This window comes from Microchirus variegatus (genome assembly GCF_963457635.1).
Source record: "Microchirus variegatus genome assembly, chromosome: 5".
NCBI classification, from domain to species: domain Eukaryota; kingdom Metazoa; phylum Chordata; class Actinopteri; order Pleuronectiformes; family Soleidae; genus Microchirus; species Microchirus variegatus.
The window spans coordinates 3,107,574-3,134,920 of NC_139806.1; the positions used below are offsets into that span (position 1 = coordinate 3,107,574).

General features: G+C 43.5%; 1 protein-coding gene and 1 long non-coding RNA gene across 2 annotated transcripts; one reads left to right on the forward strand and one right to left on the reverse strand.

Moving 5' to 3' along the window:
- The first annotated feature begins 7,505 nt into the window (after positions 1 to 7,505).
- LOC310927749 (myosin-7-like) lies at positions 7,506 to 23,578 on the forward strand. The gene is made up of 39 exons (XM_083890135.1): positions 7,506 to 7,534; positions 7,730 to 7,789; positions 7,955 to 8,157; positions 9,597 to 9,740; positions 11,215 to 11,371; positions 11,457 to 11,484; positions 11,585 to 11,690; positions 11,794 to 11,886; positions 11,994 to 12,057; positions 12,160 to 12,258; positions 12,342 to 12,445; positions 13,500 to 13,638; positions 13,729 to 13,847; positions 13,976 to 14,125; positions 14,225 to 14,395; positions 14,473 to 14,782; positions 14,864 to 14,943; positions 15,034 to 15,239; positions 15,331 to 15,454; positions 15,546 to 15,682; positions 15,764 to 16,019; positions 16,104 to 16,346; positions 16,414 to 16,590; positions 16,681 to 16,826; positions 16,912 to 17,002; positions 17,079 to 17,468; positions 17,562 to 17,688; positions 17,760 to 17,878; positions 17,971 to 18,167; positions 19,988 to 20,171; positions 20,309 to 20,474; positions 20,564 to 20,688; positions 20,806 to 21,114; positions 21,208 to 21,411; positions 21,497 to 21,793; positions 21,887 to 21,991; positions 22,897 to 22,992; positions 23,105 to 23,239; positions 23,449 to 23,578. The coding sequence occupies exons 3-39, from the start codon at positions 7,957 to 7,959 to the stop codon at positions 23,467 to 23,469; spliced, it is 5,820 nt and encodes a 1,939-aa protein (XP_083746261.1). The 5' UTR covers positions 7,506 to 7,534; positions 7,730 to 7,789; positions 7,955 to 7,956; the 3' UTR covers positions 23,470 to 23,578.
- On the reverse strand, positions 18,772 to 19,263 carry LOC310927752. Its single transcript, XR_014592834.1, has 3 exons — positions 19,142 to 19,263; positions 19,017 to 19,044; positions 18,772 to 18,871 (listed from the first exon to the last, which is right to left on the reverse strand). It is a non-coding gene; the product is annotated as an uncharacterized lncRNA (long non-coding RNA).
- Positions 23,579 to 27,347: the final 3,769 nt, after the last annotated feature.

Below are 27,347 nucleotides of genomic sequence, written 5' to 3' on the forward strand. Positions count from 1 at the left end.
TTACTCCACAGTGACATGGATTCCCTCAGAGTTCTTGATCAGGGTTTCTGTTTAACTGCATGTGAACGGACAGTGGAGGCAGAGACTGAGCGGCAGCCGCAACAAAACCTGACATCACAGACATTCAATTTTGCATTGAAAGAGTCAACGTTCATGTAGGATTTGTAATCAGATGCAGTGTCACACTGTGTGTGTGTGTGTGTGTGTGTGTGTGTGTGTGTGTGTGTGTGTGTGTGAACCCATGTTCATGAGTATTATTAGCAGTGACCTTTGTACTGTTTCTGAGCTGAGACTCAGCTGCTGCAGTCTGTCTCTGTCAATCACACAGACAGAGACACAGTTTTGCACAACTCTTTCTTGTTAAGACTCTGCGTTGACTTCAATTCTTTTGGACAACCCTTAACTTAAGACCTAACAAGTTAATCCTAACCTTAACCAGAGCCTCAGAAATGAGGTTCTGCCCCATTAGGACCTGTTTGTGGTTACTGGTCCTGACAAGGCCAGTGTTTATCACAGAAAAGATCCTAAAGAGGTAACATAAACACGTATACACTGGTGAGAGCCTCATTATAGCCCCACATGATCAATGTAAAGGCCTAACTTTATTGGCAAACTACCTTTTAATCAGTCTTTAGTGCAACAGCATCTCCAAGAGGAAGACTGCTGTCTGTACAGGGGCGCAGCTTGTGAACAGGCAAGGCAGGCAACTGCTTGGGGCCCCCGAGCTGATAGTGGGGCCCCCGACACTCGGAGCCTGAGGGCTGTTTTTCACTGAAATGTGCAGTGAGCAGCCGCCTCCCCGTCCCCCTCAAACAACAATGGGCGATTTGCAATGACATCTCAGTAGTAAACCTCCCTAAAGAGGCCCCACCTCACTTTAACCTGTGTGAAGTTATCGTTCTGCAAGTTGGAAAATGAAGAGGATTATTTACAGTGTAATGCATATCTTTTTTACTTAGTTTATATAGTTTTTTAAAAGCTATTTACAGTATTTTATTGTTCTTTACATTTATATTTTCACATACTTTTTAAATAGAAGGCTTTTCCATGTTATTTCATTCATTTTGAATTTTTTTTATTTTGAACTCATACATTTTTCGTTGGTATCAGATTATTTGTAACATAATGGTGATGAACACTGGTTGGAAGGAAGGGCTGAGACGGGGGATTTTTTTCTTAGGGCCCCTACAGACTCTAGAATCGCCTCTGTGTCTGTACTGATGCACCACGGCACTGTCCACCCACCACAGTTACACATGTGCTCTGTTGCTGACACCTGCTGGCCTTAGAGAGGAATTGTCGCTCCCAGGTTGTCGAGGGCAAATTGGGCATCAGTGTTGTTCCCAGGGACACATTAGCATGTTGACTACCAGAGTTAGGGATCGACCTCTGACCCTCCAATTGATGGCCACCCTTAATTGGCGAGATCTTCACTTAGGCCAACTTTACATTACGTCTTTAGACACACCGCACGGAAATCTGGCATGACACCCGCTTAGCTTACAGCTTTCCTCTTTACTTGCTCGACTGTACGATCGCAGTCGGCCTCACGCATCCGCTGTTGCACTTTTGATGTCGGCCATCTTGTTCCCGCATGACTCCAGCTTCTTCTGCATCTCGTCCTCCGACCAGATACTGATCAGGCACTTGTTTTCGGAGGAGCTCCACGTACAGCGTCCATCGCCCCCTCCTTCACCCCTGCCATTTTTTTGGGGAACAAAAGTCCTGCGGTATATGTTAATTATATATATAGATGATACATATATATATATATATATATATATATATATATATATATATATATATATATATATATATATATATATATATATATAATTACTATATGCTAATTGCCTAAACCCTGACCTCCCGCTGTCGCGAGCCTGACGCATTCTCTTTATATGAACTTTGAAGTTGTCGGGGGAGAATCTGAAGACAGCGGGAATTCTCTTTACACGAGGGTTGTCGCGAAAAGCTTAATGTACTCAGAACACGTACATCCTGCATGTAACTCTTGTCTTGGCATAGTTGGGAAGACACTTTTTGACCTAACGCATTCACTATCTGCTCACTCTCACAACCCTAAGACCAGGTCTTAAACCTGGGGGAAAAAAAGAATCTGTGAAGACCAGCCAAACAACAGGAGTTTGTCTTTGTACTGGAGGCCTATGTCCATTTGTATATTCAGTTTATTGGTCTGACCTGCACAATGTCATCATATGTGAAGGGCAAACGCCAGAGAATGTCCAGACCCAATTATGTCCAAAAAACACTTTTGTGCTTAATAGTTTATTTTCTCCACTGTGAGCTTTTAACTTAAGCACTTTTCATGCTGCATTCTCCTCATAAGCTCACTTGGACATTATCCGTGACATTTGAATTGGGAGCTGTGTCCTCACAAACATCCTCTGTCTCTGGTCAACAATGTTTGGACTTCAGAGCAGGTTTGAAAGCAGCTTTTGATGCAGAGCGGGGGGAGTTTGTGGTGGGTTTATCCGAGCTTTTCCCTCTGCAACAGGTGCCTGCTGTGTGGGAGGGTTGGACGAGGCAGAGACCGCGACTGTGGTGGAAACTGAAGAACAAGCTCCCTCGTGTGGCTCAGAAGTGAACAACAGACATCCGACGGTCATTAAATCAGTTTGACCTCCCCCCTTTAAAGATTCTCCTGCGACCACCACTGGAACCACTACATTTCAGGAGCTAGTGTCTGGGTGGCAACCAGGCAGCTGGAGGATCTGTCAGCTGCAGGATTTTTGCCTCTAATCCACCTTAAAACACTGGCTGAAAACAGAAACAGCTGCCGGCCCAAACTGCTCTGTCCTGACCTGCTGCTGAAAACGTTTCAAAGCAGAGATCCAAAGAGGAAGGACATGGGTGGACGCGTTGGGTTGTGTTAAGCTAGAGGGATAAAACGAGTTCAGTTCTAATGTCAGATTATTATAAATAGTATAACGGGGTCATACCGGTCACTCTATCTATCTATCTATCTATCTATCTATCTATCTATCTATCTATCTATCTATCTATCTATCTATCTATCTATCTATCTATCTATCTATCTATCTATCTATCTATCTAGTAGACTAATTCTCTGGCTACATGGTCCATATATCTATTTAACAGTCTCTCCATCTTGACTCACTATATCTACATATAATCCAAAGGTTTTCTCGAACTTCTTGTGTCCATTTATGCTGCGTGACACATTTAAAAGGGTTCATTCCAGAACCTACCAAGTATCATGAGTGAATTTTTAAACCTCTGTCTGGGTCCCGCCCCGCCCCCCCTGTCTGTTCATGGTTCTGCTCATTTCCAGTGAAAGCGAGTCCTTATCTCTGTTGGATGCTATCGGGCTGAAAGTGCCAGTGATAGTGTAGCCAGTAAACAGACTCAAACAGTGGGTTCAGACATGGTATCAAACAAAAGGTTTATTAATATCCACTGCGCTCAGAGTATTAATATACTGCATACACGCCTAATACCAAAATGATGAGGGAACAATGGTGGGCGCGGCTTTGCGCGGACGGAGCGCAGAGCGTCCAAGAGTGAACTGTTTAACTTTTATGCCCCGTTTAAGCCCTTTTTTTACACTTAACATGAAAAGCGTCTTATCGCCCGCTAACACCCGGCTTTTATTCTGGGCATTTCACAGCTCTGGCTCTGGTCAGCGGGGGATGGAAACATCTCGGTGACATCTCGGTTAGTGTCAAAAATACAATATACCGACGAGATTGAAGACATTTAGCGCCACCTTGACCCTGACAGCGGTGTAGTAAAAGGCAAAGAGAGCTGTATTTTCATTGGCTTTTGTCAGAATAGTGGCGTTCATCTAGAATCTGTTGGGTAACATCTACTGCACGTCTGTCCGTCCAGGGAGTGGATCCCTCACCTGTGGTTCTCCCTAAGGTTTCTACCTTTTTCCCTGTTATTAGGGTTTTTCCCCTGGTAGTTTTTCCTTACCCTGGTCGAAGGTCTAAGGACAGACGATGTTACCAATCCTGTGAAGTCCCGTGAGACAAACTATGTTTTGTAAACTGTGGGCTATACAAATAAAGATTGATTGATTAATTGATTGTTTGGTTGTTAGGATTTGATTCGTTTTAGTGGATCCGATTACGGGTTTAGATAGTGGACAACTGTCTGGATTTTGTTGACCAGTTACCACGCGGTAAATGTTGTGTTTGGAGGTTCCTGCGGTAGCTAACCTGGTGGAGCAGATGCCTCGTATACTGAGGTCTACAATCCTCTCCAGATACCACAGGTTTGCATCCATTTGCTCTGAGTCTTTGCAACTTGCTTTTTACACTACATTCCCTTCTTATTATCCATTTATGCTCAGGAGCAGGTCTGAACGGGGGTCAAATATGGATGTAGGATGGGAATTGTTCTCCAGTGTTATCGTTAAACCTGCTCCAAAGGTTTGCGGCCGTTTGTTTTTCTTTTGGCTTCCAGTGGAGTCGACCCACTGTTGGCTTTTCAACAGTTTTTCTTCTGTGTTGTCCTCAGCCAGCAAACCTTCTTCATCCACTTTTTATGTTCAGTCTGAATGTGGTCTAAGATAAATGTCTGATGTCTGCGGACTATCGTTCTCCTCCATTGTTTACGTTCGAAGCAGCTGCTCCCGAAAACAGCCGGAGAAGCAAATTGAAGTTTTCGTCAGTCGGTATTTAATTTCAGTGCACGAGGTCACGACAGAGCTGTCGCCGGAGCATCAGCGGCGGTTGCTGACAAGATGCCGAACATGTGTAGCTTGACCGGCCTTTAGTGTGTGTGTGTGTACAGCGGACTTAAAGCCCCGGTGGACACATGACTTATCGCCCCCAACTTAACCCTGCTGTCATTAAGAGAGGAGTGTTGCACTTAAGAGACGACGTGTACGCGACACCTTTCTGTCAACGCGATCACATCAGAGTCGGAGTGGTGAACATCAACAAATAGAGGACATTTCAAATATCCCTCTGCGGTAATTAATTTAAATAAAAAAAAATACAGATATAGACCTTCCTATTGCTTACAAACAGAGCATGACTATAGCAGGTGAAGGCCTTTAAATAGACCAGTGAATCGGCCCAGTGTCATGTGATGGATGCAGCTGTTTTACCACCTAACATAGAAGCAGAGAAGCTTTATTCATTACTAATGACTTCTTTTATATAATTTGATCATTACTTCACGGTAAAATAATGTCAGACACTTTGACTTTGAGACCAGGACGGGGGGGGGGGGGGGGGGGGGAATTGGAGGTCGCAAACCAGTACTGGAATGCAACACCGGCTGTTCATCGCAGAGAGAGAGGATCATAATTTCTGCATCCACGTGTCCTCAGAGCGTCCACCCAGAGGCGCAGCTTGTGAACAGGCATGTCAGGCAACTGCTTGGGGCCCCGAGCCGATAGGGGACCCCCCGACACTCGGAGCCTGAGGGCTGTTTTTTACTGAAATGTGCAGTGAGCAGCCGCCTCCCCACCTCACTTTAACTTGAAGGTTCTGCAAGTTGGAAAATGACGAGGATTGTTTGCAGTGTAATGCATATCTTTTTTACTCAGTTTATATATGTTCTTTCAGTTATTCACAGTATTTTATTGTTCTTTACATTTATATTTTCACATACTTTTTAATTATAGGGTCTCATACATTTTCAGTTGGTGTCAGATTATTTGTAACATAATGATGAACACTGGTTGGAAGGGCCCCCTGGCAATTTTTGCTTAGGGCCCCTACAGACCCTAGAATCGCCTCTGCGTCCACCAGCTCAGACTATGAGAGGATGATATGCACAACACGAGCAAACACATGTCGTTGACTACCAGAGACAGGGATCGACCTTTGACCCTCCAATCGACGGCCACCCTTAATTGGCGAGCTCTTCACTTAGTCCAGAACATGTGCATCCTGCATGTAAACACAAACTCTTGTCTTGGCATAGTGGGGAAGACACTTTTTGACTAACAATGCATTCCCTATCTGCTCACTCTCACAAATGAAATTTTGCCCTTAACCCTAAGACCAACAAACACACAGGTTGAAAAGTCTCTTGAGACGTTCATTTCAGTCACTAACGACACATATTTTTACATCGGAGGAGATTGAAAGCTGCACCGTTGGCTAACTTCCTGTCTGTTGCTGCCGTTAGCATTGACATGCCCACTCTTTGCATTATACAGTTGTTGTAGCACATTATTACTACTCGACTCATGCAATTACCTACAAAAACAGTGATGGATTTTATGACATTTAACTCGTTTTCTAATGATAATAATCAATGTCTTCAAATTTGATTTGCAAAAACAAATAGCTTGAGCCTTAATACACTCTTAGAAATAAAAGTGCTAATTAGAACCATATAAGGTTCTTTGGCTTGTCCTCATAGGAGAACCCTTTTTGGGTCCCTTAGTGTTCCACCAAGAACCCTTTTAAAACCCTTTATTCAGGGAAAGGGGTTTTAAAGGGTTCTCTGGATCAAAATAGTTCTTACTGGAACCATTAGTGTTACCAAGAACCCTTGAAAAAACAAATGGTTCCAGCCCTTGTAGAAGAACACTTTTGGAACCCTTATTTCTAAGAGTGTACGTATCAACGCGCATTTTCAAGCGGGTATATAATATGGCATATACCTGCACTCCCACCTCCCACTTAAATTGAGTAAATGCTGAGTCAATTGGGAAAATTTGATTATTTGATTATAACACACTTGATATAAAAATAAAAATGTCTTTGCGACCCTTCTGTGGAGGTTTGGAGGCCTCAGGCCTCTGTGGTAGGAGCCCTCTACTCTAGGTCAGTGATAGCCGTCAGAATACAAACAATTTAACACAGAATTTATGAATTTGAGGAGTAGAAATGTAATTGAGTCAGAATTTCTAATTGACATTGTTTAAGAAAATAACCATTTTGTGAAATAGTCTACAGTAACTGTGACAATAAGGTCTATTGGAACAACATGAAATGCAGAAATGAAGGCCAGAAAACAGGCTTTGCATTTTTATTTTATTGACAATTATTATTTTTTTTAGCTTTATTGCTGTGCCACACCCCCCCCCCCCCCTTTGTTCCTCCTCAGGCACAATAAACAGAATCTGGTTTCTGTCCATGAGCGCTCATCACTTGGTGAAGGAATTTAGCGCGTGAGCTGGCAGCAAAAAAAAAAAATTAGTAGAATTAGAGATAGAGGAGCTCATGGTTGGGTGAATCACGGGCGAGATATGCGGCCGAAAATTTCCTGGCCCTGCTCCCGAAAAATCACATTATTTCGACGTGAGGGGACAGAAAGGAGCAGGGAGGGCGGCCAAGCATCACGAGAGCCACCAAGAGCCCTGTCATAAGAGATGAAAGTGATGGCGATTACCACCGTGTGTGTGTGTGTGTTTGTGGTATGTGTGGAAGTTGTGTACCTGTTGGTGTGTGTTGTGTGTGTGTGTGTGTGTCAGTGATCAGGTCAGGGTGGTGCCCTTGGCCTTGTAAGGCAGGGTTATCAGGGGTTATATATTTGATCCCTGCCTCCACTGCAGTAGCAGCTTCCTCTTCACCTGGTCTCTGTAAGTCTGCGTCCATAATTGTTTTTTCTTGTCTTCACAGATGCTGACATTTAACCTGAAGATGTTTTTGCTAATTGATGCTAAACACACTTTAACCATGATGTATTCTGACATTTGTCTTTACCAGGTTACACAGATGTTCTCCACCCTCAGAAGGTCTTACATGTACGTCTCTTTGTCCCTCTGCTCCTATAGGTCACAGATTTATCCCCTATAGCCCGAGTTCACCTATTCACCTCTGAGTTGAACCCACAGGTAAATAGTCTTCATTTTCAGTGTTTTCTCAGCTTTTCAAATCCCAAAAGAAGTAGAAAAACTTATAAACCAAAAAAAAGATAGTTTATATAGTTGCAGAGTGAGATGAGATGCAGGGTCGAACCTCTCACCGTCTCTGCTGACTGTGTTTCCATGCACTTGCAGCCATGGGCGACGCAGAGATGTCTGTGTTTGGGCCGGCTGCCTCTTACCTGAGGAAGTCGGACAGGGAGCGCATGGAGGCCTCCACGCGTCCCTTCGACATCAAGAAGGAGTGTTTTGTCCCGGATCAAGTGGAAGAGTTTGTGAAGGCGACCGTCTCCAGCCGAGACGGAGACAACGTCACTGTGGAGACACAGCGTGGGAAGGTCAGTGATTACATCTTGTGTGGCTTCGTGTTTTTTTTTTATCACTGGCAGCACTTGAATAACATGCTATAACATAACGTCATTGTCAGCAGAGCCGTATCTACAAATAATGTCAGATTACCAGATTAACATCTGTGTGAAATAATTAACTAGAAAAACAACTCTGAGATCATTAACCTGGGCTAAACCCACTCTGTTTCCCCACAGTATCAGTACACGGTAAGAATCCTGCATCCAAATCCGTCTCTGGGTCACCACCAAAGTCTAATCTAATGTATTCCCCCGAGCCAAGATCTTCACTCCCAGAATATATCATCACAATCGGGCCGTTTACTTTCAGAGTTATGCAGCTCACAAACAGACAAACGTGGTTGTGGAGGTGATTAACGCAAGTCTTCCAGCCACAAGTACAAGTATTTCACAAGAAAATGGCTTCTTTGATAGAAGTCACTTATGTAAAAAAAAAAAAAAAGTATTACTCAAGTAAAAGTTTTAAAGTAGTAGTATCTCACAAGAAAATGGCTTCTTTGTTGTCTTTCAACTGGTAGGTTGTGGGTTCAATTCCTGGCTCTGCTATTCAATGATATAGGAAATGTAGTGAAGTAAAATTTGCTAGAAATATAATTTAAAAAAAAAGTATTACTCAAGTAAAAGTCTTAAAGTAGTAGTATCTCTCAAGAAAATGGCTTCTTTGATAGAAGTCACTTATGTAAAAAAAAAAAAAAAGTATTACTCAAGTAAAAGTCTTAAAGTAGTAGTATCTCACAAGAAAATGGCTTCTTTGATAGAAGTCCCTTGTATAAAAAAAAAAAGTATTACTCAAGTAAAAGTCTTAAAGTAGATGATATTTACTGTAAATAAGGCTCAGTGGTAGGGGCGAGTTGTCTTTCAACTGGTAGGTTGTGGGTTAAATTCCTGGCTCTGCTAGTCAATGATATAGGAAATGCAGTGGAGTAAAAGTTGCTAGAAATATAATAATAAAGTACAGATGTGTGAATTGTCTACTTAAGTACAGTAAACAGTAACCAGTGCCAGACAATAACACAGTAGCTGGTGATAAACAGTCAGCACAAGGACCTCATTAGCGCTGCCTTTAGCTTAGTCCTTGTCTGGGAGCAGGTGTGAATCTTAGTGTAAATCTGTGTGCGATCCAAACTGTCTTCCTCTAAGTGAGTGTGAATACGCGAGTGCCGCTGTAATGCAAGTGTCTCCCGACACTTCACCGAGCAGCTGAGTGATGATGAAGTGAGGCATCGCGACCATCTCGCATTGGCCATGTGTGGCATGAGGCACACGCAGCTGCACTGGCAGCGGCGACAATAACAGAGTCTCCCTGCGAGTGTTGTTGTTGTTGTTGTTTTCTCTGTGTGTGTGAGAATGTCGTGGCCTGCGTTTAAAGCTCGTTTAAACTGTGCTTCTTTTTTTAAAACGCTCCTCAGACCGTGACGGTCAAAGACACTCAGATTATGCAACAGAATCCGCCAAAGTTCGACAAGATCGAGGACATGGCCATGTTGACCTTCCTCCACGAGCCGGCTGTGCTGTTTAACCTCAAAGAACGTTATGCAGCGTGGATGATCTATGTGAGTGGGTCAAACCAATGACAGACAGACAGACAGACAGACAGACAGACAGACAGACAGACAGATAGACAGATAGATAGATAGATAGATAGATAGATAGATAGATAGATAGATAGATAGATAGATAGATAGATAGATAGATAGATAGATAGATAGATACTTGGCTAGTTTGCAAGATTGCTTGCTAGCAGATAGATAGATAGATAGATAGATAGATAGATAGATAGATAGATAGATAGATAGATAGATAGATAGATAGATAGATAGATAGATAGATAGATAGATAGATAGATAGATAGATAGATACTTGGCTAGTTTGCAAGATTGCTTGCTAGCAGATAGATAGATAGATAGATAGATAGATAGATAGATAGATAGATAGATAGATAGATAGATAGATAGATAGATAGATAGATAGATAGATAGATAGATAGATAGATAGATAGATAGATAGATAGATAGATAGATAGATACTTGGCTAGTTTGCAAGATTGCTTGTTTGCAGATAGATAGATAGATAGATAGATAGATAGATAGATAGATAGATAGATAGATAGATAGATAGATAGATAGATAGATAGATAGATAGATAGATAGATAGATAGATAGATAGATAGATAGGCAGGCAGGCAGGCAGGCAGGCAGGCAGGCAGGCAGGCAGGCAGGCAGGCAGGCAGGCAGGCAGGCAGACAGACAGACAGACAGATAGACAGATAGATAGATAGATAGATAGATAGATAGATAGATAGATAGATAGATAGATACTTGGCTAGTTTGCAAGATTGCTTGCTAGCAGATAGATAGATAGATAGATAGATAGATAGATAGATAGATAGATAGATAGATAGATAGATAGATAGATAGATAGATAGATAGATAGATAGATAGATAGATAGATAGATAGATAGATAGATAGATAGATAGATACTTGGCTAGTTTGCAAGATTGCTTGTTTGCAGATAGATAGATAGATAGATAGATAGATAGATAGATAGATAGATAGATAGATAGATAGATAGATAGATAGATAGATAGATAGATAGATAGATAGATAGATAGATAGATAGATAGATAGATAGGCAGGCAGGCAGGCAGGCAGGCAGGCAGGCAGGCAGGCAGGCAGGCAGGCAGGCAGACAGACAGACAGACAGACAGACAGACAGACAGACAGACAGACAGATAGACAGATAGATAGATAGATAGATAGATAGATAGATAGATAGATAGATAGATAGATAGATACTTGGCTAGTTTGCAAGATTGCTTGCTAGCAGATAGATAGATAGATAGATAGATAGATAGATAGATAGATAGATAGATAGATAGATAGATAGATAGATAGATAGATAGATAGATAGATAGATAGATAGATAGACAGACAGACAGACAGACAGACAGACAGACAGACAGGTAGATAGACAGACAGACAGACAGATAGATTACTGAAATGACTGTTTCATATTGTTTTTCATAGACCTACTCTGGCCTCTTCTGTGTGACTGTCAACCCCTACAAGTCGCTACCAGTCTATAACCAAGAAGTGGTTGTTGCCTACAGAGGAAAGAAGAGGAGTGAAGCTCCTCCTCACATCTTCTCCATCTCTGACAACGCCTACCAGTACATGCTGTCAGGTACAGACTGATATGACGCGTTCACATCACAGTACATACAATCATGCTCAACCTTGACACTAACAAAATTGGTACACTTTCGTAGACCGCGAGAACCAGTCAATTCTGATCACGTATGTAAATATACTTTTAAAACAAATATTGCGTGTCCAGAAATAACAACGTCAACTTTTTAAACCACCAAACTGATCATAAAACCTGCTGCAATTGCAGTGGAGAATCCGGTGCAGGAAAGACCGTCAACACAAAGCGAGTCATCCAGTATTTTGCGAGCATTGCAGCTGGGAGCTTTAAAAAGGATCCCAATGCCAAAGACAAGGTAAATGCTGAGCATTTAGTGCCACTAGAGGTCGTTAAAGTCTCTCTGTGTAGCTTTGTGTAGAAATAACAGACTGACTGTACACAATGTTCCTCTTTGTCAGGGAACCCTGGAGGATCAAATCATCCAGGCTAACCCAGCTCTGGAGGCCTTTGGTAATGCCAAGACCATCAGGAACGACAACTCCTCTAGATTTGTGAGTGCCTTTTATTATACGGTGATTCGGTTGTCGTTGAAAACACAGTAAAGTAGCATCGGCAGGTACCGTCAGGATCATTATGAACACAAACTTTATCCTTTCAGGGTAAATTCATCCGAATTCACTTTGATGCCAGGGGAAAGTTGGCCTCTGCTGACATCGAGACCTGTAAGAACGACGACAACGCAACATTCTCGCAATTAATTTGACTAATTAAACAAAAATTATTCATATTTTTGCGTTTTCTCTCTCGTCCTTGTCAACCGTCAGACCTTCTGGAGAAATCCCGCGTGACCTTCCAGCTCAAGGCTGAGCGAGATTACCACATTTTCTACCAGATTCTGTCCAACAAGAAGCCGGAGATTCTGGGTGAGTTCAGGGTCTGTTGCACTGAAGCTGTGTGTCTCTGTCTGTCTGACCTTTGCTCACCACTCTCTCTTTGTCTCTCCCAGAGATGCTGTTGATCACACTTAATCCCTACGACTACGCCTTCATCTCTCAGGGGGAAACGCAAGTGGCCTCCATTGATGATGCAGAGGAACTGATGGCAACAGACGTCAGTTTCTTTTGTTAAATTGTCCATTTAACCCTGATCTAATCACAATGGCTGAAGTCTGCTCTATTTATGGTCAAGTATGTACAGTTTAGGAAGATTCGGTGGGAGAAATTGTACATATTGCACAAAAGTATGTTTGTGTATAAGTGTGGAATATTGTTTTACAATTATACATAGTTTTTTTTTAACATCTATGTACGTTTTGCTTTGAGGAGAGGAGACGTAGGGTCAATTCCAATTCCTATCTTAACCCTCAAGCTCAACCCTTAATCTTAACTGGCCTCAAAACCAAGTGTTGAGGGTTATTTTGTCACTTAGAAATGGGACACCCCTTAAATGCAGATACGTCTTCAGACTGTAGGGGGCAGAATAACGCGAAAGCTGCGTCCAGTCTGTCAACTCCAAAAAAGAAGAACAAGAAGAAGAACACATTTACTTCACGATTATTTATTCTGATCCGTTTGTCAGTCAAGTTATTAGGTTGTCAGTTAGTTATAAGATGATACTCATACAAATATTCAGCTGACAGTTACCACACACCACGACTTATTGAAAAGTAAACCATAGCAAACGATCGCTTGTCCGCACCGGCCGACTATTGACAAAAGATCGTAAAATAAAAATAAATGTTATGCAACAATGACGTCAGTAATCCATAATATGGGCCTAAACTAAGATAATACAATGGTTTTCATCATTTTTATATCTCTATTGACAAAGAAAATACTTAATTTGTATCACACTCGCTTTGCTGCTTTCGACGCCATCTTTCTTATGTGAAAACACGCAATGCATTCTGGGTAGCCCTTGCTCCCAAGGGTGGTCTCGGAAAATCTCAATATTGAGGGCGATACAGCCCTTAAACTTGACCCTCAACTTAATTTTTCTGAGAATTGGGACAGCACTTGCACTAGAGGGAGAACATTTTTGAGATTCAGGGTTAAGCAAGGAATTGGAATTCACCCGTGCTAATGGATAAATGAGGAGGACATGGATCAGAGAGTGCAAGAAAGGGTCGTGAAAGAGTTGCGAGAGTTACTTTGTTCCTCTGCAGAGTGCCTTCGATGTGTTGGGCTTCACTCAAGAGGAGAAGAACTCTGTGTACAAGCTGACTGGTGCCATCATGCACTACGGCAACATGAAGTTCAAGCAGAGGCCGAGAGAGGAGCAGGCCGAGGCTGACGGCACTGAGGGTAAGGGGGGGGGGGGCTTTTCTTGGGTCATCATGACGACTCGGGAACCAACTATTAGAGTCTCACTGCCCTGTTTCTTTCTTTCTTAAGATGCTGACAAATCGGCGTATCTGATGTGCCTGAACTCTGCCGACCTCATCAAAGGTCTCTGTCACCCAAGAGTCAAAGTAGGAAATGAGTGGGTCACCAAGGGACAGAGCGTTGCCCAGGTGAGAAACAATGGAATGAATTCCCAAAAACCTTACCAATAGCAACATCAATTCAATTGCAAAATACCATATATAAAAAAGTGCATTGTTTAGTGTACTTTGGTTTTTCTGTATTCCCTGTGCTAAAGGTGTACTATGCTGTCGGAGCTCTGTCCAAAGCTGTTTATGAGAAGATGTTCCTGTGGATGGTCTTCAGAATCAACCAGTCACTGGAGACCAGACAGCCTCGCCAGTACTTCATCGGTGTACTGGACATCGCTGGGTTTGAAATCTTTGAAGTGAGCTCCAAAAAAAACAAAAATAAATAAATAAATCTGTCGTGAAGTTTAGTTTGGTTTAAATGGTCAAACCTCAAACTGGGGACTATTTCATTACAGTTCAACACCTTTGAGCAGATGTGCATCAACTTCACCAATGAAAAACTGCAACAGTTTTTCAACCACCACATGTTTGTGCTGGAGCAGGAAGAGTACAAGAAAGAGGGCATTGAATGGACTTTCATTGATTTTGGTATGGATTTGCAGGCCTGTATTGACCTCATTGAGAAGGTGAGAGACGACAACATGAAAAACCCCACAAAACAAAACAAAAATTTCCCAAACTAATTCATACTTTGTCTCTTCAGCCCATGGGTATCATGTCCATCCTTGAAGAGGAGTGCATGTTCCCCAAAGCCTCTGATGCTACTTTTAAAGCTAAGCTCTATGACAACCATCTGGGCAAATCTGCCAACTTCCAAAAGCCCAGAATTGTCAAAGGGAAACCAGAGGCCCATTTTGCCCTGATGCACTATGCTGGAACTGTTGATTACAATATCAATAACTGGCTGGTGAAGAACAAGGACCCTCTGAATGAGACTGTAGTTACCCTGTACCAGAAGTCTACTTTAAAGCTGTTGGCTACACTCTTTGCAAATTATGCTGGAGCTGATTCAGGTATGGTGTGATTTACTTATTTGGAGAAAAAAATTTTTTTGTTTAGGTTATTAATTAAATTATTATTTTTTCCCTGAACAGCATTGGGAGAAGGTATTGAAGGTAAAAAAGAAAAGAAAAAGAAGGGATCATCCTTTCAGACAGTGTCTGCTCTTCACAGGGTATTGTGCATTGCTGGTTTCACTCCTCAATGATACGGTATTTTGTATATACAAGTGCATTTAAATACATGGGTTATTACGTTATTAAAGGAAAACCTGAACAAGCTGATGACCAACTTGAGGTCTACTCACCCTCACTTTGTGCGCTGCATCATCCCCAACGAGACCAAGACTCCTGGGGCCATGGAGAATCCCCTGGTGATGCACCAGCTGCGCTGTAACGGTGTGCTGGAGGGCATCAGGATCTGCAGGAAAGGTTTCCCCAACAGGATCCTCTATGGAGATTTCAAGCAGAGGTATTACTCCCAACATACCGCACGACTCCACAGATACTGGAAGATTGTGAGATGATGCTTCAGGATGTTCTTTTCTTCTTCATTCCTCCAGATATCGCATCCTGAATCCTGCCGCCATCCCCGAGGGTCAGTTCATTGACAGCAGGAAGGGAGCAGAGAAACTCCTCGGGTCTCTGGATATAGATCATAATCAGTACAAGTTTGGGCACACCAAGGTACTGGTGTGGAAAAGAAAAGTGACACACAATTCCTGTAGATTATGACGAATTTGGGAACAAATGAAACAAAACACATTACTGTCTTCAGGTGTTCTTTAAGGCTGGATTGCTGGGTCTGCTTGAGGAAATGAGAGACGAACGTCTCTCTAAAATCATCACCGGCATTCAAGCCAGGGCTCGTGGTCTTTTGTCTCGTATCGAGTATCAGAAGATCGTGGAACGCAGGTAACAGACTGACTCTGGTCATTAAATATTCATAGATCATTGATTTTTTTCTACTCAAGCCTTCCATTTGACTGAAAACAGAGATGCCTTGCTGGTGATCCAGTGGAATGTCCGCTCCTTCATGGGGGTCAAGAATTGGCCCTGGATGAAGCTGTACTTCAAGATTAAACCTCTGCTGAGATCTGCCGAGGCAGAGAAGGAGATGGCCAACATGAAGGAAGAATTCCTGAAGCTGAAAGAGGCTTACGCAAAGTCTGAAGCTCGACGGAAGGAGCTCGAGGAGAAAATGGTTTCTCTTCTCCAAGAGAAGAACGACCTGCAATTACAAGTTCAAGCAGTGAGAAAATAATAATGATCATAACCTTTTCTAACCTCTCCTGTGTTCTTCCAGGACTTGCTAATGAGACTAAATGTTTGACAGGAGCAAGATAATCTCTGCGATGCAGAGGAAAGGTGTGAGGGGCTGATCAAAAACAAAATCCAGATGGAGGCCAAAGCCAAAGAGTTGACTGAAAGGCTGGATGATGAGGAGGAGATGAACGCTGAACTAACGGCCAAGAAGAGGAAGCTGGAGGATGAGTGCTCCGAGTTAAAGAAAGACATTGATGACTTAGAGTTAACTCTGGCTAAAGTGGAAAAAGAGAAGCATGCCACTGAGAACAAGGTACGACAACAAACTAAAACACCAATCAAACGGAGCATCTGTTAATGCTTCTCTTAATGGTTCACAGGTGAAGAACCTGGTCGAGGAGATGGCGGCTCTGGATGAAATCATTGCCAAGTTAACCAAGGAAAAGAAAGCCTTACAGGAGGCTCATCAGCAAACACTGGATGATCTGCAGAGTGAAGAAGACAAAGTCAACACTCTGACCAAGGCCAAAGTCAAGCTGGAACAGCAAGTGGATGATGTACGAACCTGTGACGTATCTCACTTAAAGTAGATTGAGTATTCACGGTTGGCAATAACTCATTATTTCTTTTTTCGATATCACTTTAAGCTCGAGGGGTCTCTGGAGCAAGAGAAGAAGATTCGAATGGACCTTGAAAGGGTCAGAAGAAAGCTGGAGGGAGACTTGAAGCTGACGCAGGAGACTGTAATGGATCTAGAAAATGACAAGCAGCAGTTGGAAGAGCGAATGAAAAAGTAATATTTAATTCTTCTTTCTATTGTGGACTTTTTTTTGTTGCTTTTATGGTTATTTAGTATCACTCAACACAACATTTCGCAGGAAAGACTTTGAAATCAATCAGCTGAACGGCAGACTTGAAGATGAGCAGGCCATCATCGCTCAACTCCAGAAAAAGCTGAAGGAGCTGCAGGTAAAGTGAAATGATTTCGATGAAGTGCAAACTACGTTTTCAAGCACTGCGACGCTTAAACATGTCGTGACATCAGGCTCGCGTCGAAGAGCTGGAGGAAGAGCTGGAGGCAGAGCGAGCTGCAAGAGCCAAGGTGGAGAAGCAGAGAGCAGACTTGGCCAGAGAGCTGGAGGAGATCAGCGAGAGGCTGGAGGAGGCTGGTGGAGCAACATCTGCCCAGATTGAGATGAACAAGAAGAGGGAGGCCGAGTTCCAGAAGCTCCGCAGAGACCTTGAAGAGGCCACTCTGCAGCATGAAGCCACTGCTGCCACACTCAGGAAGAAACAAGCTGACAGCGTCTCTGACCTGGGAGAGCAGATAGACAACCTGCAGAGAGTCAAGCAGAAACTGGAGAAGGAAAAGAGTGAGCTCAGACTGGAGCTGGATGATGTCGTCTCCAGTATGGAACATATCGTGAAGTCAAAGGTAAAGCAAATTTCGACACTGGTGCAACCCATAGACACGTTAATCTACACATTGACATTTGTTTTTTTTAACCATGACCATGTTTGTTTGAAGACTATCCTGGAGAAGACCTGCAGAACTCTGGAGGATCAAATGAACGAATACAGAAACAAGTGTGATGAATATCAGAGGTCCCTCAACGACTTTACCACCCAAAAAGCCAAGCTTCAGGCTGAGAACGGTGAGTATCGTGCAAAAATAAACGTCTTGTGAGTAGAGTTAATGTAAGAGTGAAACGTTCGCTTGGTCTAGATGAGCTCTCGAGACGCATGGAGGAGAAGGAATCTCTTGTCTCTCAGCTCACGAGAGGAAAGAATTCCTACAATCAGCAAGCTGAAGATCTGAAGAGACAACTGGACGAGGAAATTAAGGTACAGAGTGTGTGAGGGAAAATGTGTTGAAATAGTTGTTTGTCCTGGAGAAAAAAAACAACATTATCCATATCTACTGTATATTAACCCAGGCCAAGAATGCTTTAGCTCATGCAGTGCAGTCTGCTCGCCACGACTGTGACCTTCTCAGAGAGCAGTATGAGGAGGAGCAGGAGGCCAAGGGTGAACTGCAGCGTGGCATGTCCAAGGCCAACTCTGAGGTGGCTCAATGGAGAACTAAGTACGAAACTGATGCCATCCAGAGGACCGAGGAGCTGGAGGAGGCCAAGTGAGTAAAACACATCGTACTACATTGGTTCAGTTTAAGGGATGAATTCCAATTCCTCGCTTAACCCTCAACCTTAACCCTCAATCTCAAAAATGTGCTCTCCCTCTAGTCCAAGTGCTGTCCCGATTCTCAGATAAATTATGTTGAGGGCCAAGTTTAAGGGCTGTATCGCCCTCAATATTGAGATTTTCCGAGACCACCCTTGGGAGCAAGGGCTACCCAGAATGCATTGCGTGTTTTGACATAACAAAGATGGCGCCGAAAGCAGCGAAACGAGTACGCTGCAAATGAAGTATTTCTTTGTTAATAGAGATATAAAAATGATGGAAACCATTGTATTACCTTAGTTTAGGCCCATATTATGGATTACTGACGTCATTGTTGCGTAACATTTATTTTTATTTTACGGTCTTTTGTTAATAGTCGGCCGGTATGGTTTACTTTTCAATAAGTCGTGGTGTGTGGTAACTGTCAGCTGAATGTAAACTAGTATATAGCTTGTTTTGTCCAAAATAAAATAGGTAAATGCAGAACTTGCGAGGTTTCTACAGTTTTTTAAATAATGGTAGCAATTTAAAGAGATCTATGTAAAAATTACCTTTTTGTCGGAGCCTGTGTCTTTCTTCCCGCCTCCAGCTGCAATGCTAGCAAAGTACTGGATGACTCTTTTGGTGTTGACGGTTTTCCCGGCACCAGATTCTCCACTGAGGACACACAGTTAATTCAGTCAGTATGCATGTACTTAGCTTAACTATAATCCATTACAAGTGCTTCATATCAGCAAAAAACGTTTCAGAGCAAACAAATATTGACAATCTACGACACTGCGATCGTGAAAACACAACTTACGTGATGAGAATTGACTGATTTTCTCTGTCTGAAAAAGAGAAGACGGAATAACTTCAGAAATCTAGTGATTCCTCAGCGTTTGATTCCACTTTATTTGGTTTATGCTGCAGCTGCAGGTGCATTACCAGTGAGCATGTACTGGTAGGCGTTGTCAGAGATGGAGAAGATGTGAGGAGGAGCTTCACTCCTCTTCTTTCCTCTGTAGGCAACGACCACCTCTTGGTTGTAGACTGGCAGCTGCTTGTAGGGGTTGACGGTCACACAGAAGAGGCCAGAGTAGGTCTATGAGAGGAAGAGCGAGGGTCAGGGAAGGGTGAGTGACGGTTGTTAAAGGGTGAATTCCAATTCCTCGCTTAACCCCCAATCTCAAAAATGTGCGCTCCCTCTAGTCCAAGTGCTGTCCCGATTCTCAGAAAAATTAAGTTGAGGGCCGAGTTTAAGGGCGTTTTCACGTAACAAAGATGGCGCCGAAGGCAGCGATACGAGTACGCTACAAATGAATTATTTTCTTTGTTAATAGAGATAAAAAAAATGATGAAAACCATTGTATTATCTTAGTTTAGGCCCATATTATGGATTACTGACGTCATTGTTGCGTAACATTTATGGTATCTATGGTATGTGTGGTAACTGTCAGCTGAATATTTGTATGAGTATCATCTTATAACTAACTGACAACCTAATAACTTGACTGACAAACGGATCGTAATAAATAATCCTGACGTAAATGTGTTCTTCTTCTTCTTTGGAGTTGACAGACTGGACGCAGCTTTCGCGTTATTCTGCCCCCTACAGTCTGAAGACGTATCTGCATTTAAGGGGTGTCCCATTTCTGTGACAAGTGACAAAATAACCCTCAACACTTGGTTTTGAGGGTTAGTTAAGATTAAGGGTTGAGCTTGAGGGTTAAGATAGGAATTGAAATTGGCCCTAAGAGTGTATAACGCTGATTGGATTGTGCTGCACTCCAGAAAAAAGCTGGCTCAGCGTCTGCAGGATGCTGAGGAAGCTGTTGAAGCAGTGAACGCTAAATGTTCCTCTCTGGAGAAGACCAAACACAGGCTGCAGAATGAGATTGAAGATCTCATGGTGGATGTGGAGAGGTCTAATGCTGCTGCTGCTGTTCTGGACAAGAAACAAAGGAACTTTGACAAGGTATGTGTTGAAATCTGTATTTTGAGGTGTTTTCATATCTCCTCTGAAATCCCATTTTAGTTCAAGTTCTGACATCACAAAAGTATCTTCCAAAGTGGTACAAATCAAATCTTAATGTACTATATTTCAATGTCTAGATCCTGTCTGAGTGGAAGCAGAAGTATGAGGAGTCTCAGTGTGAGCTGGAGAGCTCTCAGAAGGAAGCCAGGGCTCTGAGCACCGAGCTCTTCAAACTGAAGAACTCCTATGAAGAAGCTCTGGAACAACTGGAGACCATGAAGAGAGAGAACAAGAACCTTCAAGGTAAAGTGTCATTGCAAGCAATCGTACAGATTATTTGTAGGTGTTGGGGGGGAAAAAAGCCAATGAAATGCAACTATTCTCATCAACAGAGGAAATTTCTGACCTCACTGAGCAACTTGGTGAGGGAGGAAAAACTATTCACGAGTTGGAGAAGGTTCGTAAGCAGCTGGACCAGGAAAAGAGTGAGATTCAATGTGCCCTTGAGGAAGCAGAGGTAAGACTTTCACCTAAAATGTTTACACTCACTTACCACTTTATAAGGTACACACGCTCCATCTGATCAGCCACTCACATGGTAGCTCAGTGCATTTAGACCCGATTTCTATTTTAGTGTTCTCTGGAGCACGAGGAGGGCAAGATTCTCAGAGCCCAGCTGGAGTTCAGTCAAATTAAAGCCGACATTGAGCGCAAACTGTCCGAGAAAGACGAGGAGATGGAACAGAGCAAGAGGAACCTGCAGAGGACCATCGACACCCTGCAGAGCTCTCTGGAGGCCGAGTGTCGCAGCAGGAACGAGGCCCTGCGTATCAAGAAGAAGATGGAGGGAGACCTCAATGAGATGGAGATCCAGCTGAGTCAAGCCAACAGGCAGGCAGCTGAGGCCCAGAAACAACTGAAATCTGTCCATGCACATTTGAAGGTAAAGTAAATGATGAGATTTAAAGTTTGATTTCCGCTTTCGTCTTTCATACGGCATTCTCTTACAACCAATTGGGTGTTAAAAACCTTACAGGATGCTCAGCTCCAGCTTGATGACGCTTTGCGGGCCAATGAAGACATGAAGGAAAACATGGCCATTATTGAGAGGCGCAACACCCTGCTCCAGGCTGAACTGGAAGAACTGAGGGCTGCTCTGGAGCAAACTGAGAGAAGCCGCAAACTTGCTGAGCAAGAGCTGATGGATGTTAGCGAGAGGGTGCAGCTACTGCACTCACAGGTAAAATGCCGTGACCAACTACATCTTTCCTACAAATGCTTGAATGTGAAATGAATGAAATGCTTGCATTCTTATGCGACACCAGAACACCAGCCTGATAAACCAGAAGAAGAAGCTGGAGGCTGACACTTCCCAGCTTCAGACAGAAGTAGAAGACGCCGTGCAGGAGTGCAGAAACGCTGAAGAGAAGGCCAAGAAGGCCATCACTGATGCTGCCATGATGGCAGAGGAGCTGAAGAAAGAGCAGGACACCAGCGCTCACCTGGAGCGTATGAAGAAGAACATGGAGCAAACCATCAAAGACCTGCAGCACCGTCTGGACGAAGCGGAGCAGATCGCCCTAAAGGGAGGCAAGAAGCAGGTGCAGAAGCTGGAGGCCAGGGTGAGTGTTTCTGTTTCAGTTGCTGTGATTATGCAAGTGTTGCATTAAAAAAAAAACTCAAAAAAACAACTAAACATTCTTGTTTGCGATCAGGTGAAGGAGCTGGAAAATGAGCTGGAAATGGAGCAGAGGAAAAGCAGTGAGGCTGTGAAGGGTGTTCGTAAATATGAGCGCCGCATCAAGGAAGTGACCTATCAGGTACTGTCTTGCTCACTCGGGAAGTGTAAGATCCGCCAGTGTTTCTGAACACAACATTAACGGCAGCTCTCTTCTCATGAGTCCAGGCTCGTGGTAGAAGCTTGTTTACATTTTTAATAACTATTAAAAGAAGTTACAAGGGTCTGTTTCACTTTTTCGGGCTAGAAAACTCTGTTAGAACGACTTCAACAGGTGTCACATACACTCTAGGTAGAACCATATAGGTTCTTCGGCTTGTCCTCATAGGAGAACCCTTTTTGGCTCCACATAGAACCTTTTTATAAAGGTTCCACCAAGAACCCTTTTAAAAGCCTTTATTCAGGAAAGGGGTTTTAAAGGGTTCTCTGGATCAAAATAGTTCTTACTGGAACCCTTGAAAAAACCTTTTTTTCAGAAGCAAATGGTTCCAGGTAGAACCTCATTCCTTGTAGAAGGACCCTTTTGGAACCCTTATTTCTAAGAGTGTGGAACATAAAACAACCTCCATGGTGGAAAAATTGTATCGGGACCCTTAACGTTTGAACAGTCGTGTAGATTTCGTCATCTTTCCATGTCTGTGGTGGTCAGTGGTCATCAAAAAAAATAAGGTCCCACCTGGAACCCTTTTGGAGGGTTCCACCAAGAACCATTTTAAAACCCTTTATTCGGGAAATGGGTTTTAAAGGGTTCTCTGGCTCAAAATGGTTCTTATTGGAACCATTAGTGTTACCAAGAACCCTTGAAAAACCCTTCTTCGGGAAAAGGCTTTTTCAGAAGCACATGTTTCCAGGTAGAACCTCAGCCCTTGTAGAAGGACCCTTTGGAACCCTTATTTCTAAGAGTGCACTATACCTCGAAGGTATCTGGCTTTATCAACCTTAATAAGTGCCTAAAATAAAACAAAGAAAATGCTCCTTTTCCCATAGAACGAGGAAGACCGCAAGAACATCGCCCGTCTCCAAGATCTGGTCGACAAGCTGCAGCTGAAAGTCAAATCATACAAGAGATCTTCTGAGGAGGCGGTGAGTGTTTTCCTGCTCCGTCTTCTTCCCATTGTGCCCCGTCGCTCTCGGTTGCAGTCGGTCAAACTCATCACGTGCTCTCGTTTATTTTATTTAACGGCCAAAACAACAGGAGGAGCAGGCGAACGTTCACGTCGGCAAGTTCCGCAAGCTTCAGCACGAGCTGGACGAGGCCGAGGAGCGAGCCGACATCGCCGAGTCTCAGGTCAACAAGATGCGCGCCAAGAGCCGCGACGTGGGATCAAAGGTTTGAAATGCATGCGTTCTGCAGCAGGTGCACAGCAACTTGACCCTGGCACACGCTGCCCTCTGTTGGCTACGTTTGACTCTGCGGCTCAATTGCAGTGCTCCGGTGTTGTCCTTTTATATGCATTTGAAGCTAACGCAGTACTAATCATAAACTGACCTAACAGCTGTCCCTCTTCTTTCTCTCCTCAACTGTCATGGCTGCAACAGAAAGGCTTTGATGAAGAGTGAAGCTCTGGAGCCTTCAGAGATACTTTGCCCTGCTGTGAACCGTAGATCCCCTCAACTACCAATATTCACCACCTGTAGTGCTTAATAAAGTTGCAACAAACTGCTGCTGCAAGTGTTCTTCCCTTCTCTTTTTATTTTGGACAATGAGTCAGTTCCTTCAACCTTGTGTGGAAAATATTGAATTTAGAATATTCAGTTATACGTACACTACCGTTCAAAAGTTTGGGGTCACTTAGAAATGTCCTAATTTTTGAAGGAAAAGCCCTGTTTTATCAAAGAATAAAACATTAAATGAATCACAAATACACTCTATACATTGTTAATGTGGTAAACGACTATTCTAGCTGCAAACGTCTGGTTTTTAATGGAATATGTACATAGGTGTATAGAGGCCCATTTCCAGTGTTCTAATGGTACATTGTGTTTGCTAATGGTGTTAGAAGGTTATTGGATGATTAGAAAACCCCTTGTGCAATGAACGGTAGTGTATTACAATAAATCCAGCCTTAAAGGAACAATTGCTGCGACCGTAACAATCAGTGTCTTATGCTGCGTGAATTCAAAGTACCGATTAAAAGCAGGATCAGCAGAGTTAGGCCGAGGCAGACGAGCACAGAGGATCCATGACGCGAGGTGTAACAGGTCTCGAAAAGCTGTAAAGTCGAGGTGACGCGGTGACTCGAACGCAGCAAGATAAAACAAATCTCTGGTGCTTAAAATAGAGTCACAGACAGCCCAAGAGCCTGGGCCTCAAGGTCAACAACAAAAACCGCTGCTCGTACTCAGACCCCGTCATAATCCCACGTATAATCGCTTCCAGCTGGTCAGTCAATCCCCGTCCAAGACTGCCTGCTCCTCCGAAGGCCTCGTGAACTTTTAAGGAATCGAATATTATGTATAAATCAAGCACATTTTAGGGTTAATATAAAAATGAAGATTATGTTCATGTTTCATGCCTTTCAGTGAAGGCAGTGTTTGAGAAGCATGAAGCTAACTGAGCTTACCAAAGTGTCACTGACTCTGTCACTGCTGAAGGACTGTGTATGGATAAGTATTTAAGGAGGGCAGAGGGAGGCCCCCCCCCCCCCCAAACCTCGACGCTCCTGTTGTGTTCATAAAGTTCAGGGCGTCTCGTCTCCTCTCTTATTACATGTCATGTCGTTAACCCTCTAAGTGGACAAGCAGGTATCTGTGAGCTAATGATGATAACGGGACATTCACACCTGTGCTTAAAGTAGCATCGGGAGGATTATGGGCTTCATTAGACACTACATCTGATCTTGCATCAATTACAACGACTGACCATTAGATCGCCTTAAACTTCTGTGGTCTTGTTTCTGGAGTTAAGGGCAATTGTGTTTGACCGGTAAGGCACAAAGGTGATTTGGGTCGATTGTAGTCGAGCGACTGTAGGTTCTGAAATCTGAAATCTCTCAAGTGGAAATCACCCCCCGTTAATGAAACAAATATACATATATGTTAAATTTGCACGAAAGAACCGCAGTTGTAGTTTTCTTATATACGGAAACGATGTTCATTTGTTGTGACACACAACAACAAGCCTTTTAAATCGCCTTCACCACCTTTTTACGAGTAGGTGTTTGACCTTTAAGGTCAACGTTATCGTCACTCTTTAGCAGGGGCTCGGAATCTGTCACTTCCATTTGGCACGGCGACACGGGTGGGGGGGGGGGGGGGGGGGGGGGGGGGACCTGTCAGTAACAGTTATCGGAATGGAAATAATCTCAGCACTTGTCAGCAGCTGTTGACCCTCCTTTTATCTCTTAACCTTTGAAGCAGGCTGTGTTTACTGCGGCTGGCGAGAGCGTGTGTTATATACACTGTCATGTTATATCACGTGAACAGTCGTTTGTTTAGTGTAACTTTAGTTATAATAGTCAAATGAATACATGTTAATCCTCGGGACATAACCTAATGTACATCCACCCAAACAATTCATCAAATCAGCCCTTCATTTTTTTGAGTTAAGCTACTCATACACTCAGGAGAACCCTTTTTGGCTCCGGGTAGAACCTTTTTATAAAGGCTTCTACCTGGAACCCTTTAGGAGGGTTCCACCTAAATAAAACCCTTTATTCAGTAAAATGGGTTTTAAAGGGTTCTCTGGATCAAAATGGTTCTTAGTGGAACCATTAGTGTTACCAAGAACCCTTGAAAAAACCCTTTCTTTGAGAAACGTTTTTTCAGAAGCAATGGTTCCAGGTAGAACCTCAGCCTTTGTAGAAGGACCCTTTTGGAACCCTTATTTCTAAGAGTGTAGAACTGGGGTTCTCAAAGTTTTGATACCTGAGGGCTAATAATTTAATGACCAGATGTGTGGTGTGTTATGAGAGTGACAATCTCTGTACGTTGGCCCTGCGATGGACGGGCGACCGGTCCAGGGGTATACTCCATCTTTTGCCCAATGAATCCCCCCTTTGATAATCTTGGAATCATCTTAAATCCCTGCAAACTCCCACAACCCCCCCCCCCGCCCCTTTTGGCGCCCCTGCACAGCACTCTCTGAAAGACCTAAGTGTGGAATCTTAACCAGAACATTTAAACACGATGGGCTGTCAAATATACCCTGTCATTCTGTGTAAAACAATACCAGACTGTACCCACACCCTGGAGGCCCTGCCTCCTGAGTCTGTCCTCCTCAATCTCAGCAGGAATTTCACACAGTTATCTTTGTCCTCAAAGACACAATGCTATGTCAACACGACAATGGGGCCCCATTGTGTGCTCGCCGCTGTCCGCTAACGGGAGAACGGCTTCAGCGTTGACCTTGGGCACCGCGTTGGAGCGTAGCGCGATGGCACGGCGCTCCCCCGCGCGTGTCACCATTACTCCCCTCCAGCGAATCTCAGGCATGTCACCTGTGGCAGACCGCTGTCTGTGCTGCCTGGACGCACTTGTCGCCTGGTTAATCTCGCAGGCTAATGTTCTTTATTTAGACCGGGCAACCACTTGGTATCTGATGGCAGATTGTGTTACTGCTAAGTCCGTTCTATGATAACAAAACTGTTTGTTGGCCATACCTCACCGCAGTGCCACTTAAGCCCTCTGGTGATTCATAGACTTGCATACCTCGCTAAAATATCTCTCCAGGCATTGTCTTGCCTTCCTTTGTGTTTAAACAGCAGGGCCTTTTACATTCATGTGATACTAAGAATTATTGCGGAGCACGCAGAGAATTTGAATTGTCCTTTCGTTTGTTCGCATCTTTGCAAAAATGTGTGAATGATATTGAAGGTACTGGAATTATTACATTCATATATGTGTTACACACATTTTTGCCCGTGAATTATAAAATTTTGTGTCACTAAGGGTCCATCATTTCCCCGAGTGATACACATTTAGTCAGCGTTCGATCCGTATCCGTCCTGCCCGTCCCCGATGCCTCTGTTGCTTCTGTCCCAGCATCAGAGGCAAACTTAAGGGATGATGGTGAAGGATGTCCTCCCTTGTTCTATTTAAAGTTGTCGTCGCGGTCCTCTGGGTGTGCTTGAGGATACCTATGATTAATCACCGCACACTGCGTGGAACTCCAAATATGGCCTCGCCAGAAGAACCAACCCCGTCACTGATAAGACTCTTACCCGCTGATTTCTATATTGCTGTCCACCACCTCATTAAGCCCCCCCCCCCCCCCCCCCCCCCATCCTCCTCCCTTCTCCCTAACCTAAGTCAGACACAAAAACATTCTTGTACTCCGTCCATATTTGGGAGTGGGCTTTGTTTAAAAAGACAACTCACGGTGAAACCCCTGATAGGTCACCATTCTATCTTAAGGTAAGGCCGGAGGACACTGGCTTACAATTCAACCTCTGCACTGTGATGCTGAACCATTGCTCTCAACAGAATCCATTGTTTTC